Genomic DNA, 19,005 nt, shown 5'->3' on the forward strand with positions numbered 1-19,005 from the left:
ATGTTAAAAATAGTCCATTCGTATAATGTATTTATTAAAACCATTTATAAATAGTATAATGTATTAATGAATTTGAATTCTTTAAAATATTTTTCAATTTTTGACTAAAATAATGGTTAATCGCTGAAAATGTTGTAAAGATAGTTTTATTAATTTTAAATATTTTAATTTATATACGTATGTATAAATCATTCTTTTGAAATAATAAAAAAATTGAAGACTAAAGAATCTAAAGTGTTTGTTAAAATTAGAGTCAAATATTTATTGTTAGTCGATAAAATAGTACAAAGTAAGAGTACAATTTGCAAAAAATCGACAAAACAAAAAGCATGCCTTACATAAAAGAAAAGAAAACAAAAAGAAAAATTGCCCTCATATTTGCAGTGCCAAGTACTTTAAAATGTTGCAAAACATATTTTTGTAGTTTGGAGTATGTGAGAATGTATGAAGCGTATTATATGTATAGAATGAAATCCAATATTTAGAAGACAATGTTTTATTATGTATGATGAAAGAAAATTTTATATGTATATTATATATAATAAAAGAAATATATCATAATCTATGCAATTAATCTATGAAAATATTACATAAATATTAAATGTTTTATAAGTGTCATAAATGTTAAATGCAGCTCGATAGAGATCTACCAATTTATAAATCAAATGTCCTGCCATTTTAACACAGCTCTATGTAATTATTTTATTAATTTTTATAATACAGTCTTAATCGAGTGGAATAAAAAAAAAAATATTCCGATATTGTCGATGTCAAAATGAACATTGCATTTATAATTGTATACCAATTATATATATATGCTATTATGATAATTACATGCGTGCAACGTTTTATTTAAAATTCTCTTTTTAAATTATTGAAATTTAAAAAATAATTAGTATAATTTTAATACCATATGTTTTTATAAATATAAAATTTTTAATCACAAAAGCATTGTTTTGTAATATAATAACTATGTATAAAGTTAAATAATTCTTACACGAAGGATGTAAGATGTTATTTTCAAATATATTTATTGTAGAGATTTAGAATCGAAAGTATGAAATAAAATTATGTCCGAGATTTAGTTTTTAATAATTAAAGTAAGTGTGCTCTGACAATACTGATAATAACTTATTAATAAATTCTGATGTTAAATAATTAAAAGTTCAAAATATTTATTCAAAATATTAATAAATTATTCATAGACTGATTCAGTTAAAAATTAAAAATTAAATCAATTTACAAAGAGTCGAAATAATAAATCTGATATAAAATTAAAAAAACGTTTTTGAGTTAACACCAAAGTAAGCTAGTATATTATATTTTAATAAATTGAGAAATAAATTATGAACCAATTGTGTCAATACAATAAATGTCTACAACAATATAATTGGAAAAAAATAAACCATATGTAGAAATACATATTATTTATAACGTATTTGTTCTAAAGTTTACTAGTAAAAATTTTATTATTTCCAATTATTTCTACAAGTGAATTGCAAAATAATTAAAAATTTGAAAATATTTTTGTTAAAAAAATTGTAAAAATACAATTTTGTGTATATTATACAAGAATGACATTAATTTATCTATAAAAATAATCTTTTCTATTATTATCTTCTATAATTATCTAAGCAATGTTCTATAACATTCAATAATAAAGTCGATTACTCTTGTATGCAATAATAATTATTATTGGCTTACAAATAAGGTTAAGACTTGTTTACTTTAAATAATTTTATATATGTATTTTTTGTAAGTATGCTATTACATATTTGTATTAGTATAGAAATTATTACATTAGATATTGGTACTTTTATTTATATCGTAGTTAGCTAATCGCTTTTTAAAAATATTTTACAATTACCAAATTTAACATTCAGTTTTACTGCAGTGAAAATCATAATTATTGTAAATAACTACAGGAAAAGTAAAAATTCTTCGTGACTTAACATAAAATATTTCCTACCTAATTGATTTATTTATGAATTTGTATATTTGCATATTTGTGTGCATATATATATATATATATACAATTTTTATTTTATAATAAATTACCAGTATCTCAAACTACAATTATATTCCATGTTATTTAAAAAATAATTGAATTTTATTTTTCATTAATTAAACAAAGAATAAGATAAAATGGTTATTGGAATATTGAAATTAAATATTTTAATGAAGTTTAAAAGAAACTTTTTATCTTAAAGTGAATTACTTATAGCTTTATGGAATAATTTTTTAACGCAGTTTCTTTTGTTTCCAAATTCAATTGATGATTTTCGAAAGAGTTTAAATTGAGAATGAAATCTATTGTAATATATGATTTTATTATTTCCTTTGGGTTATCATATACATTAAAATTTAATCAAATTGATTGATTAAGCAAAATTTTTTTGTTTTTAAGATTTGTTTGTTAACAAGGTAAATATTATTATGTTAAAACATTATTTGATATAGCAAAAAGTTTTACAAGTTTATTATTTTATTATTGAAAAATTATTAAATATTAAAGCAATTCTGAAATATTACAGATCAATTTGTATTGTATAAGAACTACGATTATTGATTAAATTTTTTTTTTTAGATAGTTAAATATCTATATTAGGCTTTTAATATATTAGTAACAAGTCAGAGTATTATAGCACTGTCTTAAAATTTAAAACTATTAAAATTATTTTTAATTTAATATACAAATTAATAGAAAAAACAACGAAAAAATGTATATTACTATAGATTTAAATCTGAAAAAGTGTTAATAATAATTTAAAAAAAAAATAATTATAGAAAGAATGTTTTGTGTTGTAATGTTTCCCATTAAAATACTACAATAATTGCATATTAATTAAATAATTAGCAGTTCAAATAGTTTATTAATTCAGTTCTGCAATATTAAATTATGGCCAAATTTTCCATTTAGTATTTAAATACTAATTTTGAAACTAAATTATCTATAACGTTCGTAAAACGCATAAATAGTTTGTTATTTTATTTAATTCAAATGATATTTTTTGAACAAAAATTGTCAACCTTAATATTTTAATATATATATATGTATATATATAATTAAAAATTCCATTCTTCTGAAGCAATGGAGCAGAATTAAATCAGTTTCCAAAATACGAATATTTATGAAATACGTGTTAGCTAATGCACTCACGTATATTATAAATAGAAGATATCGATTTTGTGTGTTTAATATAGTATTTAGAATATCAATATAAACCTTCAGCAAATTTTTTGGAGAAAATGTATACAAATAATTGAATATAATTAAAAAGTGGTGAATTTAATAATTAATTTAAATTTAAATTTATTATATATATATATATATATATATAATCTTTAGACATGATACATCATAAAAATATAAATGATTCTGGAATTAATAGTATTTAATTAAAATAAACTAAAAAATAAATTTTTTTGTATTAATAAAAATAGCTAATAAAATCTGTAAATAAATATGAAATTTAGTTTAAGTGAACATTTTCCCACAATTAGTAGTTATTCTGTATTTATGAATTGAAAATAAGAATCTTTTTACATATAACTAAAAATTCTAATTTTTTATATTTCAAATAAGTTAAAAATTGGAAAAATATATAGGAAGAATATTCTTATCTTCGTTGGCTTCATCTCACTGTAGAAATTCACATTAAATTTTTATGTGGATGAACGTATTAAACTTTGGTATATGTTGCATACGTTAGAAGAAGTGGGATAGTGGGAAGTAGGAAAAGTGTTTGAATAAGACAAAAGTTGAAAATTGGTTCGTTTGATAGAGACTCTCTTTGAAATATAAAATAAATTTATCTTTTTGTTTTAATAGTCGTAACTTGGCCAATCTTAAACTTTACTATAGAAATATATTTATGAATATTAACATTCTTAGATAAGTAAAAAAAGAAAAAATAATAATAAAATGCTGCCAATTGAAATTTAATATGAATACATTTTTTTCAAATATCAAATTTTTGTGTGAACTATCAGTTTTCGCGGTAAAAAAAAAATAAAATGTAGATTTTGCATTTAGCTAACAAAGTATTATAACTATAAATATATTTTCGTAATTGTAGGTAGTTTGAAAGTACGCCTAATATTAGTTAATAAGACATTCATATATAATCGTGAGGAAATTTTGTATTTTTATCATTGAAACGATGAAAGAATAAAATTTGATATATTTTAAAGATCATTTCATCTTTCATAATTTAAAGCTCTAAAAGAAATTATATTTATTTATTATATATTAAGAAAATATTAAATTATTATTATAGAAACCTATACACTTAAAAGAATGATTTTATAGTTGTACAAAATAATTATATGGATTCGTAAACAATATTATGATTTAAGTAATAAATATCATAAATTATCTTAAATATAAAGGTCAAATTTATCATTGTTAATTTACAAAATGTTAATCTTCGAAGGGACAACATCTTATTGAAATGACCTTGCAGTATATTTATTGAAGAAGTGTTAAAAATATGTATGTGGAGCATATCTATATATGAATATATATGTCTATATATAAATAAATATATCTATCTATATATATATATATATATATATATATATATGTATTTATACGTTTATATAGCTATAACGCTATACAACATACATGAATAGAGGAAGAGAATGAATGAAGTATCAGCTAAATGAGAAGCGGAGCGGTAAGATGAATTGGTGGGGGTAGAAACAACGACGCACATAGTTAAATAAAGAAATTGGGAAACAAATTATTCTTTATTTAAATTATACAAGCACATACGTACTTATATATAACACACATGCATTTCAAAATATATGCATTATAATATGTTTAAAATTCCACAAGCAAGTACAAAGAAAGATTTTTAGAATTTATAGTATTTTTATAATAATATATGAAGTGCATTTATTTGACATTTCTGATTATTTTGTATGTGAATGTGTTACGATGAATATATTAAGACTTATTTCGTTAACTTATAAAAGATTTATAATATCCGTTAACATTTTTACGAAAAATTTATATTGAATTCAAATTTAAGGTGACAATTCTCATTGTTGTTATTGTTATAGGATGAAAGCGCGAGAGAGAGAGAGAGAGAGAGAGGATTTATAAATAATTAAATTAAAGTAATGTAATTTAATTATAATGTTATTCATTAAATGTTAAATGTATTGTAAAAATTAATATTTCATTCAAAATATGAACAAAAACTCTATAAGAAAAATTAATTTTTTAAATTATTTTCAAAACAATATTATATTTATTTTACTTAATATTTAAATAAAAATATTATTTCATTCCCATGGAGTGTTAAAGAAACTTGTGAGATTTATTTTTGAGCAATTGATCAATATTAGCTTATTTTCAATTTTCCCGCTGTCGTATTAAAAAATTGTCACGTGACCTGTAGTCTTATACTCGGCGCCCGGCAGCGTTCAGTACTTTCGACCATCTAAGATTTGGTCTACGTTTGGCACTCGTGTTGAAAAAAAATTTCTGTACTATGATTCGTCAATTGCTTTTTGTCAAATTTATACATGAATTATCTTTGTGTTTTCTCGCATAAGCGCAGCGTGCGACAAAGAAGGTATAAGAGAGAGAAAGAGAGAGAGAGAGCGAGTGAGCGAGAGAGAGGGAGGGAGTGGGACCCGAATTAAGAATAACATTGATACTTGTGCAATGACGACTGGAAAAAGAGCGACAAATACGATTTGCGCTCGGAGGAGAACGGAGGTATAATATAATTAAAAAAAAAATATTGGAGGACGGAAGAGGTTAATGCATTTCTCAAGGTAGGGTCAAGCCAGCGAGAGATTGAATGAGTTAGTGAGTTAGAGAAATCAGAGGAGCAGAAGAGAAAGAAAACCGCTGCGGCTCGTGCTTGATGAGTCGTAAGTGTGCGTGTGGGATAAAGTGAACAGAGAAAAATATCGTCCAATTCCCTTAGCAAGTCGGAACGTGCGCTTTCAATCTCCGTGAGCAACGCACCCACGCATATCAAGAGTGCGTGAGCGACTGCTATTTTACTCCTCCGTCGTAATTCCGCAACTAGAGGCGCAGACGCGTTTTACGATCTGACGAAAAAATAAAAGTACGCAGATACTACGAGGATTGTAGCGGTTGGTTCCGAAGAACAGCTTAGAGTCACCGCGAATAGGACAAAGATCAGCTCCAGGTGAAGAAGAAGGATGTCGTCGAGTCCACGCCAGTGGAGAAGAGCGAGGAGAGTAGTTGCAGGTGCGGCTCAGCTTCCCCGAGAGGTGCAGCTGCAGCAAGTACTTGGGTTTACCTTATGTCACTGGGGCTAGGAATTCAAAGTACCAGTGTATTGATACCAAAAGATTCACCATACTGGATTCTGCTCTGTTAAGCTCATCCTTAGCAGGGAACATGGCTACCCAGGGACAGAGTAACACCATTAATGGACCTCCTGGAGTTTCGTCTAGTAAAAATGCCATGTCTGTATCACCTCAACCCCAACAGCAACAGCAACAGCAAAGCAATAACTTTGAGCCTTTGGATAAGAGCTCGTCAAACACATTAAAGGTAGATTAAAGTTTTGTATGAGTGTGGTAGCAATCACAGAAGAATTATGGATTCATATCGTGCTTAATGTAAATTTATTAAAACGAATAGTTTAGTTTTTAAATAAATAGAGAAATAGAAAACAAAAGAGATATTGTAGCTTATCAGTACCATTGATATTGACGTTTATTTTAATTTGTTATTATACTATATTTTTTTCATAGTCATTATGATATTTTATTATGAATTTATTTATACAATATTATTCAGTTTTTTATTTATCTAATTATTTTTTTTTATCTTTATAATACATGTCTATAAGCAATTCTAAGTATTTTAATAATTATATATTAGAGTTGTTTATATATATTAATTTGTATTATTTATAATATTATATTTATTATATTTACTTATTATATATTATACTTTAAATAAGATATTTATATGAATTTCTACATTATATTTTTTGATATTATTAAGAAATAACAGGTATTTATTTTATTATAGAATGTTAAACAATATTATTATTTTAAAATCAGTTTTTAAATTGAAGCTAATATAAATATAATTTTTTATATGAATATTATTATTACTAACTGCCAAGAAAAAATTTGATCTTTATTTTAAAGTTTATTTGCTTGCTTCAAAATTTTAAGATAGTCAAATTTCAATATAAGCTTTAATATTTCTATATTGCAGTACAAGCAATATTTATATAATATTTTATAGTATTTCTTATCATAATGAGCATATATATATTTATTTTTAAATCTGACTTTCAGTAAGATAATTGAATTGTATAATTACGTTTCATTTTCCAGCGTAATCCAAAAATGGAATTATGTAAGACAGATCTGCTAAAACTACTTGGTTATTTAGAAGGTGAACTACAGGCTCGTGATGTTGTCATAGCAGCCTTAAAGGTAATTATTACAAAAGTCTTTTTATAATTTAAATATGAATTTGCTTTCTCATGTTACATTACAAAAGTGCCTATAGGCAATTATTTTAATTTTTTTCTTGCATCCATAAGTTTATTTTTAATCAGTTGGATCTGAAGATATATTTTATATTTTTTAAATACGTATGTTATTAATCAAGTATTTCTATTGACTTGTTTATTTACAGTCTGAAAAAATGAAGCATTTTCTAAGTTCAAGATATCGAAGTGGAACCACTGATCCTCATTCAGCTCTAGCAAGAGATTCAGCCCTTGTAGGTGGAGCACTAGGTCCTCAGCTAAGTCAAATAGATCAATTAGGTGCAACTCTTGAAGCGCTAGTTACTCGACAAAGACGTATGTTGAGTCATATGGCCAAAATCTTAAAGAGTGCTGAACTTAGACATAGAATGGTCTGTATCTTACATATCAAAATTGACCTTTTATGTACACATGATATTTTTATTTATTTAGTCGATTGTTTATAATTATTGAATGGTTATAAAATTGGAAAATATATTAAATAAGATAATTTTAAATAAATGTAATATATTTTATTATTGTTTATAAATATTTTTAATATAGGAATCTTATGCTCACATATACATGTAAGATAGTTTTAATAAACATTGCATTAATATATATTATCTAAATTTTTGCTAAATATTAAATTATGGTATTTTTTATAAAAATGTTATTGAATATCTTATTTTATGATATTCTTAATATTCATATTATCGTTTCATGGACTTCATGACTGATAAAATATTTGTGTTATTAAAAGTAAATAGTTATAATTTCCAATACAAATTTCGATATAGGATCTATTATTTATATTTAACTGTTTGATATAAAGAAATTTAATATATATAAATAGGTACTTAATGAACTTGAAGAAGAAATGCAAAAGCATGACCATGATACAGCTCAGGGTGATGATATTACGTATGGCCTTGAGAAGGAGAGAATTAGATTGAAGAAAGAACTAGAAGCAGAAAAACAAGAAAAACAGCATCTTGAAGATGAGATTAAAAAAATGAATGACTTGCTGGATGATGAAAAAAAACGTCATAAACAGATTGTTCTTGTACTCTTAGCAGAACGGAAGAAGATTATTATGAAATACATTGAGGAGCGCAAAAGATCCGAGGACCTATCACAAATTCTCGGCGAAGAAAAGGTTAGTTTTATTAATTCATAATAATGCAAAATTTAAATATTATTAAGCCTTGTATATAATAGAAAGAGATTTGTACGGAATATATTAAATAAAAAGTAATAGCTTTATTCTAAAAGTGATCATACAGATAAAAATTATTTGCCCATTTTATTTCTTGACCTTTAGTTTATTGATTTTGTATTTTAGATGAAATTTATGAATCGATTTATAAAAGCCAACAGATTTTTACTAATACGTGGAAAGTTCGTTTTTTTATTGCATAAAATTGTCAATTATTTATGCAAATAAAAAAATTTAATTGTAGGTACGAACGGAGTCAATGGCAAAGGGCCTCGAGGAGGAAAGTAAGAAATCTTTACTAATGGGAGCTGAAATGGAGGAGCAGCAGGTACAGTTCGATATCTGTAAGACAGATTTCCTTAACACCATATATAGCAAGGATAAAAAATTGGCGGAACAGCAGAGCGAACTTGAGAAGGTCAGGGTCGAGCTGGAGGTAATGAGGGAACAACAGCCAAGTCGTGGAGCCGTTAGAGGTCTCGGGGTCACACCGCCACCACCACCGCCCCCAGCGAAGCCCGTAAGAGACACTTTCTCTACTATTAAAAGAACTGCATTTGATATGTAAAAAATTACAGATGTCACTGATTTAAGTTTAAGAAAACTTATAAGTGACTTGAAATACTATTAAATTTTCATGATTAAATTAAAATATTTATAATGCTATGTCGTTAGAAGAAAAGAATATTCTGATAGTTATTTTGTCTTGTATCTGCTTTAATCAAATTATTTAATTGTATTTATATCAATGTTTTCATAATCATATTTTTTAGTGATTAAATGTCGTTTATTCTTTTTAATTTTATAATATTAAGATCTTTTTAATTTAATTATCAAGGTTAGTCAATATCAGTCAATAATCGAATATGTAATTCTAATATATATGTGCTTTTCAGTCATTCAAAATAATTAAAATTTTTTCAACAATTAAATTTAATATTTTGATTAAATACAACTCTTTAATCACTGACACATATATTGGAATTTATAAATTCTTTTTATACAAATACTTATTGAGTATTGGTAATAAAATTTTAATGCTTTTATGCTTAATGCATGAGAATCTATTTAATAGAAAATTAAGATTTTATCGTTTTATTTGATTTTAATTAACTTCTATGCAGTAAAAAAATCCTTTTTAATTATGAATTTAAAAAAAGTAGAATTAATTTATAACATCAATATAGAAAGAATAATTATACAAAACAAAATCAATTTTATAGAATGTAAAAACTTAAAAAATTCATATGTTCATATAATTATCTATTTCTTGGTCGATGTTTAAATTTGAATTGAAGTATGATGTATTCAATCATTATTGCCACTATATGTACTCCTATGCATTATATTTCTAAATTACAAATTTAAATATGCAATGAACGGAGACAAGTTTTGTAATACATTGTAATTTTTTGAAAATATAAATAAAATGATTGTTTGCATATATATAATGCTTAGTTTTATTTTTATTTAATAATTGTTACTTAATTTTTGTCTCTTTAAAGGTTCACTATAAATTCACTATTGATATAACAACAGTTGAAAGCGATTTTTTACCAAATACTGATTATTATCTTACTTTTAAACGATATAACATTTACATATAATAAAAGAGTAAGTGCGAGATTTTTACAAATAATTTTAGCCTTGTTTAAATTAAATAGACGATTTGTTCAATATTGTACAGTCTATATAGAATACGTTACATTAAAGAATTGTGAGCTTTAGCTGTGAGTACAAATTTCGCGATATTACAACTATACAAAGCTGAACTTCCCCAAAACAAAAAATCAAAAAATTCACAGGTTCGTACAGACTCGATATCGGATGGCCTGAAAAAAGAGATGAAGCCATTTCTAATGGGGACGGATCTCGAGGAGCAGCAGTTACAATTTGAGATCTGCAAATCGGACTTCCTTAATACTATATTTAATAAGGATAAAAAGCTCTCCGAGCAGCAGGGTGAGCTCGATAAACTCCGAGCCGAGCTTGAAGCTCTGAAGGAGCAGCAGCAGCAGACAACGACCCGTGGTCCTGTCAGAGTTCTCGGGGTCACGCCTCCACCACCGCCGGCCAAACCAGCGAATCTCGCGGCGATGCCGAATCTTAGGACCGCAGCCACGCCTTCCACGGGTGTGTCATTTTATAATTTTTTAACGATTATTGGGAACTATATTAGTACTTTATATATTAAGGCAATTAAAATTTCGAGCACGTTATTCGAATATTTATGTAAGAGTTAATTAATTTTCGTATTTGAAACTAATAACATTTTGTAAATTCTACCATCACGTAAATATAAAGCGAATTAAATTTGTTCTCAAATTTCATTTTTAACATACAATCGTGAAATATGTATTTTTCAGTCAAAGGGGCAGCCTTAGGAGCTGGTACGCCAATGGTCAGCAGTAAAGTTGTACAACCAACAGCTACAGTTTCTAGTGTACCAGTCAGCGGGCCAAGTAAGTTAATTTCCCGTACTATTGAATATTATACAATCAATGCTTATTGCGCTAGTCTTTCTAGCAATTGTAGAGACTTTGACATTTACGGCGAGGGCGTTCTTTTGTTTCAGCTACTGGTATTGCCCGATCTGTAACTCCGGGTCAGGTGTTACGGAGTCATTGCGTTGGCTACGGACAAGGCATCACGACAGCACCTGTTATCGAATCCATGGCCCCCGCCCCCACGCAAGAGACCGCATTTGCTGCTGCCACTACCCCTTCACAAGAGACCGTCGCTGCACAGGTAAACTATATTAATTATCCTAGCCATTCGACGCTAATATAAGCATCACTGAGATATAGAGCTATGTCGAATATAATTATTGATTTTGTTTACTTTATCGTTTTCTCTTACATTACCTCGATTCTTAAAATTGTAATTAGTATCTAATTAAGTTAATTAGTAAGTTACAATATTAAAGTTTAATAGAATATTTTGAACGTTTTAATAAATAATGAATAATATACTTTTCAAATGGAATTAATATTTCGTTTTATTTTAAGAAAAATATCGTTAAATATTATTTTTATTTGTTTATTTATTTGTAACTTTAATTGGTAATTTAATTTGTTTAAATATTTGTTTTAAATGTATATACAAAACTTTGTATTAATACATTAAATGCATATTAATCACTTATTGAAACTCGAGATTTTCAAAGTTTAAATGACTGTTTATTTAACGAAAAAAACGCGTAATAATCTTTTATGATTAATGTGTCATTTTATTTTATTATATTTTAATAAACTATTCAAATAAATTGTAAATACAGTTTCTTGATTTTTAGTTAAGTTCCAATTAAGCTTTACTACATTTATTTTTTAAAAACTACTAATAAAATATGAGAAATTGAAAGAGAATGATAAAAAATGCTATTAATAAAGTAAATCTAATGAATTCTGTGCTACTGGAGTATCAGCGTTGTATACAAAATATACTTTATGTGTATACATAAAATACCAATATATTTAAGATGAAAAAATTTATTTCTGAAGAATATTTTAAATGTTTCGTATAAATACATGTAAAGTATTTTTAATATTCACACATTCAATCGATCGAAAGAGCACCATCTATGCAATATAAATTTAAAGGTACACTGCAAATAAAAGATATTTATCTTTAAAACTTCGATGTTAAATTTGCAATCTCTGTATCATGCATATTATAATTTAGATAATATACCTTTGTATTTTTATTTTCGAAAGTATTTTAATGGATGTTTTTTTAAAAGGAGTTAACGTTACATTACAATTAATATATTACATGATTAGTAGTAATATAAAAGTAAATACATTAATATAAAAAAAATGTACTATTAATATATAATTGTTTCTTATGCTACAATCATATTCAATGCTTAAGCCAACATATTATAAATAAACCTACTATTGGAACTCATTGTTGCATGGTAAAGGCTATTATGAGATCAAATATGACGTTAACACATATAGTCTCTTTGAACAATTTGTGCAATTTGATTAGAATGAGAAGGAAAATAATTTTTTAATAGTAATATTTTTATTAAATAGAGTATTATAATTTTCACGGCAAAGGCATAAGTGTATTTGTCTTAATAATTACAATTTATTCAAAAATATTGGAAGAAAAAAATATTTTCCTAAAGAAAAATTTTATGGCGAGCATCAAATTAGATAATAACGATAGATTTTTACCATTGTCAAGCACCATTGAACGTGACTTTTATTCGAGTTTTATTTGGCGGCGAACATTTATTTGATCGAGACAAATAAAGCGTCCAGTATGCAGTAACTAAGTAGCTGCTATAAAACTAGAATATAGTATATATATACACACAAATATTTATCTACTGTTATCAATGTTTATAGCGAATCCTTTAGTTACTACTAATTTTACTATTTTTTCCTTGCAACTTCATTAAACATTATTTATGATTATTGATCGTATCCGTATAAATTACAAATTCAATGATTTTGGAACACTAGAATACATTATATTACGATTAAGAAATTCCTTACATTAAATAATAAAAAATTTTAATTGTTTTACATATTGACATTTTCACATATTGCATGTATAATATTCATTTATTTATAAGCGAAGTTTTAAAGTAGTTTAGTAAGTTTAAAATAGATAAATATAATTCTGAAATATAAATATTTACTATATATATATATATGTTATATTATAATTACATTTCTTATCAATATCTTTATAAATATACAAATTACTTATATTCATAATCATTATGATGAATACAAAGAAATTGAAAAATATGATACATTTATATAAATTTATTATACTGCTTATAAAAGCAATTGATTTTAGTAATTTTAGCAAAATATAAAATATGAAAATGTGTTGCAAGAAAAATTTCAACACTATTATAAACCTTATGGTTTAGTACGACATACAGTTTTTACTGTATATTTTTACTCAGATTAATTTGATATTAAGTAGATATAGATCATATTTATATGATAAAGTACGTCAATTATATACTCATAATAGTAAAAAAGTTTGCTTTAAAGTGAACGTATGCACCCCTTGATATATGATTAATAATTCAAGTACCATTTGAAAAATTGTAAGTTTAGTATCAAAAGTACTATATTTCCTTTTTAAAGTACATTGAGTAATTTTAAACGTAGATAGTGAAACTCTAATTACATCACAGAAGCTAAATAATAGATCAAAATATTAATTACTTACACGGCAATATTTACTTTTTTTTTAAAGTAAATTCGACTTTAGATACATATCTAGTCTTCTAGATATTTAAAATTTAAATAATTTGTTATTACTTATTATTTTTATTTAAATATATTCATGTAAATTTAATTTTCTTTGTTCTAAATATAAATAGTTCTAAATATTATTTTCAGCTTTAAAAAAAGTATTTATACATTTTCAATGTACTTTTATTAAAAAATTTTCTTACGACAGAATTTTTTCATATGTTTAAATTTAACTAAAGCTAAAAAGCTATAACACCACCATACAACATAACAACATAACAACACCAATATACGTGGAATATTTTAATGTATGAAAAAGCGTATTTTCTTGGAAAGTCAACTAACTTTAATTATTAAATAAAAGTTAAGTTTTTCAGTTGACAATTACAGAAAACTATAAATATTAGACTTGAGATATATTTTTCACTGTAGTTAATAGTCCAGGACGGAAAATTCAATATATTCTTTAATGACAATTCACGTTTCGAGCATAAATACCTCTTTTTGACTCGTTTTGTGTCTCGTCAAGCACTTGTTACTCTTCTATGAACTTCACACCGAATCGGCTACAAGTCGATTCTTAATTTCTTTGTTGTTTTTTATTGTTTTGCAAAAAAAATACATCTTTTCCCTGGCCGTGTATTCGTTCATTTATAATGTACCGTTTCCAATAATTTTATATATTAAAAGTGTTTATTATTTTGTAGAAATGACAGTAATAAGTTTTGCAAATTTATTGTTGTAATCGGACGCTACGCACCGAATATTAAATCTTAGCATACGAATAGATAATTATTTCTTTTTTTTTTTAGACAATAGCACGTTTTATTATATTGTTTTACCTCATGTATACAATTATTATTATTATTATTATTATTATTATTATTATTATTATATTGTTGATTTAAAATGTATATTGATTTCCTTTATTAAAATGAAATAATACAATTTACTTAAGACTTATTTACATTCTTTACCCAGCAACTTTCCTTATTCAAAACATCATAAGTTAGTTCTAGCGAAATATCTACTTTAATTAATAAGCAATTAATTGTTTATTAATGAACCTAAAAGCCAATCAATGAACACGTTAGATAAATATATATATATATATATATATATATATTTATCGGAATTCTTATTTATTATATTGCGTTTGTTTTAACGCGTAATGACACTAATTTTCTTCGCCGAACTGGAGTTTCTTCGTTGGATTCTTTAAAGACTCTAAAAATACTGCACTGAAGTAGTTGTTTAATTATTCTTTAATTTCCTTGCCTTTTGTATCCGCTGAATTGTGCAACTAACGAAAGAATCTACGTACTGCTCGTGAGGAGGTATGCGGTCTCTTCACAGTGTACACAATTCAATTCAATATTTCTATATATAAGATGCCACATTACTTAATCAAACATTAAAAACAAACAAACAAAAAAACATCAACAAAACGACCCAGCGATTTTATTGCATTCCCGCAGGGGCTGCATAAGCGATCCGCGACCGGAGCGTCGACTCCTGGGACTGCAAAGAAATCACAGGTCGTGCAGGCGCAGCCATCCTTGATAGTGGCGGCACGGGGTGCACCTCCACCAGTACCACCCAACAAACCCGTAGTGCCGCCCAAAAAGGAGGTTGCCGCAGCCTTTCTTAGGCGAGCGGAACAACAGCAGCACCACCATCATCAGGATTCTAAACATTTCATCAAACAGATCTCAGCTGTCCAGCTGTCTAATCAGCAGCAATCGACGACAGTCGTAGGTACCACGAACGATGATGAGGTACGAGTCAGAGCTCTATTCCTACTACGTATGGAGCTAATGGAGTTGTGATGTTACGGTACCTTAGTAGATGCATGGCATACCGAGATTAGCACATTTTAAATTGACCTATTACGTGGAAGTTTATTTTTTAATTCAATATTGTGTATTTGTAATTAAAATTAATTGGCTACACGAAGTAAACGCATGCTTACTTATGTTATAAGTCTAAATCTTTCTTGTTCTTTCAGTAAATTTGTGTACAATACGTGAACTATATGCACGTGGATTAGTTGCTATTTAATTTCTTGAACTTTAAATTTTAAAATGTCTTGTGGTTGCTTGTACCGGAACTCAACTATTTAATACTCTCAATACGAGTTTAATTATTAGTACTTTTCTTTCATTTGTATATAACTGCGTTTTCGTAAGAATATTGAAATTAAAGATACAATACATGCGCTACTATTGTTATATTTTATATATAGCTACTTTTAATTCTGAACGATTCATAATTTTTATTACTTATTATTTGAACTTGATTATATATTTATAATTTATATAAGTTCCAGATATCTGTAGTACTCCATAGTTTTGTATAAATATTTATAAGTTGTATCGCCATTATTTCTATACCTACTTATTTCACATTTCATGATTTTAATACTTAATTAGTGCATTTTATACATTTTTTTATGTTATTTTTGTGTTCTAGATTAAGCCACGCTGACTTCATCAAACAAATGATTATCCATAAATTTTTTAATACTTATAAAATCCTCAATGATTTTAGGAGGCAGTGATACATAGTATTTTAAATATATATTCAAATTATTAAATTTGAAAAAAGTAAAATTTATGAATATTATGTCTTGCATTCTGATATAGATAGAAAATTAAATTTTTTTATAAATCTTGACTATGGGCGTCGAAATTCTTTGTATAAATTTAATGCTTAGTGCGCAGAAAAATTTATAAAAAGGGACGAATAATCGGCGTTGAGTATCAAAATAATAATAATAATAATAATAATAATAATAATAATAATAATAATAATAATAATAGCTACTCCTTCAAGATTTAATATTGGTTCCTACATGATTTTGATAGACTCTTAAGTATTCAAATAAATGTTAAATGGTATGACATTGAAAAGATAAATTATCCTATTTGAACAAATATTTTAACGCTATTCTAGTTATAGAAGGAAATTAATATTTATATCAAAATCTGAGAAAGCACCGTTGGATTAACATGTCATGAGTATTTATACTACATTTATAATCTACCTTTACCTCTTATTTAAATAGTATATGAAAACACATATAAGCATTGATAAGATTTCTACAAGAGTAAAGAAGCAAATGATTTACTTGATGACTCTGTTAGTTTCTGTCCTTTTTAGTATAAAACTTTTTACAAATATAACAGAGTGCATAATTTTAAAATTTGAATAAATGCTGCAAACGTTTATTTATCTCGAGAGTTAACATTAAAATCAAGAATAAGTTTTATAAGCTATTAACTCATTGTTTCTTCATTATTAATTTTATTATCTGTTAGTCCAAAAAAATTTCGTTTTCATTTAGTGTCATGATAATATGTTATTATCATCACAGTAGATAAAAGCGCAAATTTTTATTATGATAGCAATACGTTTATACTTTAGAACCGAATTAATTATCGAATTTTAAAGTATTAGATTTTTATTGACTTCCACGAAGGCGAATAATAAAATTAGACCAACAAATGCTGAAATAAATAATGACGATATAGGTGGTAAAATTATTAATAAGGAAACGATTAAAGTATAACAAAATTATAAAATAATATTCATATTGACTAGAAAAAAATACTCAGAGTGTTGAATCGTGTACGTAGAATGACGAAATTTTAAATAGAACGAAGCGTGCAACGGATTTTTCAAGTCAGCTAACGTAAAAAAAAGTCGTTGCTTCTAGTCGGGATCCCAACGATATCTTCGATGGGTGTTGAACGATATTATCGTTGTTGTTCAAGACAACGAGAACAAATTTGAAATATAAGCAATTGTGACCATATGGGGAAAATAGTTATTCGTGTAATATGTATACCTATGACTTTATATTATAAGTAGATTTATAAGAAAATCGCCTCCTATGTCTTATTTGCATATTAATACTCAGTCGCAAATGCGACCATTCTAGTGACTTACCGATTATGGTTTTTACGTGACTATTATTATGTACAATGATTTTTTTTTTTTTATAATTAATTTTATTTTATTTGAATACTTAATATTTTTATTAATTGCGTATTATATTTTACACTACCATTTTGTAAATATTTGATACAAAATATATTTCAGTCGGTTTACTTTTTTATTTCTGAGCTATGAAAATTTCCAATTTTTATATTCTCATCAAAGAGAATATATATATAAATTATATCTTTATATTATTTTTATGATACATATGTGTGATCTTTAAATTAACTATTAAATGAAACCTTTTTAAATTTAAATATTAAATTAATAAGGATGTTATGTTTTTTAATTACATAACTACCATCAGTCACCCTAATATATGCATATTACCCAATGAATTAAGTATTTGTTTTTACAATTAATGATATGGCATTGTGCGTAGTGAAAGACAAGATTGTGTAAATGAATGTATAAACTAATGACGGATCTAGCAAAATGCATGTTATTTTATCCTATTATCACATGATCTCTTAATTATTTTTCCAAGACTGCGAATTAAACTGATATATGAAACAGATTTATGTCTACTTTAAAAAAATTTTTATATATAAATTTTAATTACAAAATGTTGCGAATACAATTTTTAGGAAGATATAGTTAATGCTGCGAATTATAAAAAGAACAAATTGTTAATCGAAAAAAATCAAGAAAATCTTCTCGTTGTTAATCGAGTCACTTGCATTCGATTTTTCAAACTAATTATACTTTACAGGTATTCGAGAGAAAAGAACATAATATTAATAATTCATGTATAGTAATGTACAGTCTTCCAAAGCATGAAGTTGTAAACAATACGATGAATTAAATAATAATGTTCATCAAGTAAGTTTATTAGCTTTGAAAATATTTTGGTACTAGATATTTATGCACTGAACCTTTTATTTGTAAAATTAACGAAAAAGAGATGATTAAACAAAAGTTAATTACATTAATTTTATAAGTAGCTATAAGTAATAGTCGCTTTGTATTATCTTTTCATTCGTCAATTTAATGTATTGTTTAATGTAGCACGTTAAAAGATAAATTGTTTTAAAAGTTTGTAAATAATAAATTAATAACATAATATGAAATA

The 19,005-nt window shown here is 25.6% G+C and overlaps 1 protein-coding gene across 1 annotated transcript; it reads left to right on the plus strand.

The window, feature by feature from the left end:
• Nucleotides 1–6,065: 6,065 nt before the first annotated feature.
• Naus (cortactin binding protein N-terminal like nausicaa) lies at nt 6,066–15,760 on the plus strand. The gene is made up of 9 exons (XM_011504772.1): nt 6,066–6,547; nt 7,348–7,449; nt 7,655–7,879; nt 8,344–8,646; nt 8,951–9,226; nt 10,512–10,839; nt 11,073–11,168; nt 11,282–11,486; nt 15,367–15,760. The coding sequence occupies exons 1-9, from the start codon at nt 6,392–6,394 to the stop codon at nt 15,758–15,760; spliced, it is 2,085 nt and encodes a 694-aa protein (XP_011503074.1). The 5' UTR covers nt 6,066–6,391.
• Nucleotides 15,761–19,005: the final 3,245 nt, after the last annotated feature.

Source organism: Ceratosolen solmsi, unplaced genomic scaffold (assembly GCF_000503995.2).
Source record: "Ceratosolen solmsi marchali unplaced genomic scaffold, CerSol_1.0 scaffold10, whole genome shotgun sequence".
NCBI lineage: Eukaryota > Metazoa > Arthropoda > Insecta > Hymenoptera > Agaonidae > Ceratosolen > Ceratosolen solmsi.

What these genes read in the sequence shown, in the direction of transcription:
- Naus (XM_011504772.1), top strand. Translation starts at nt 6,392, where the DNA reads ATGGCTACCCAGGGACAGAGTAACACCATTAATGGACCTCCTGGAGTT. An exon ending in TTGTCATAGCAGCCTTAAAG is followed by an intron (nt 7,450 to 7,654) that starts GTAATTATTACA and finishes GTTTATTTACAG; the next exon opens with TCTGAAAAAATGAAGCATTT. An exon ending in AATTATCCTAGCCATTCGAC is followed by an intron (nt 11,487 to 15,366) that starts GCTAATATAAGC and finishes AACAAACAAAAA; the next exon opens with AACATCAACAAAACGACCCA.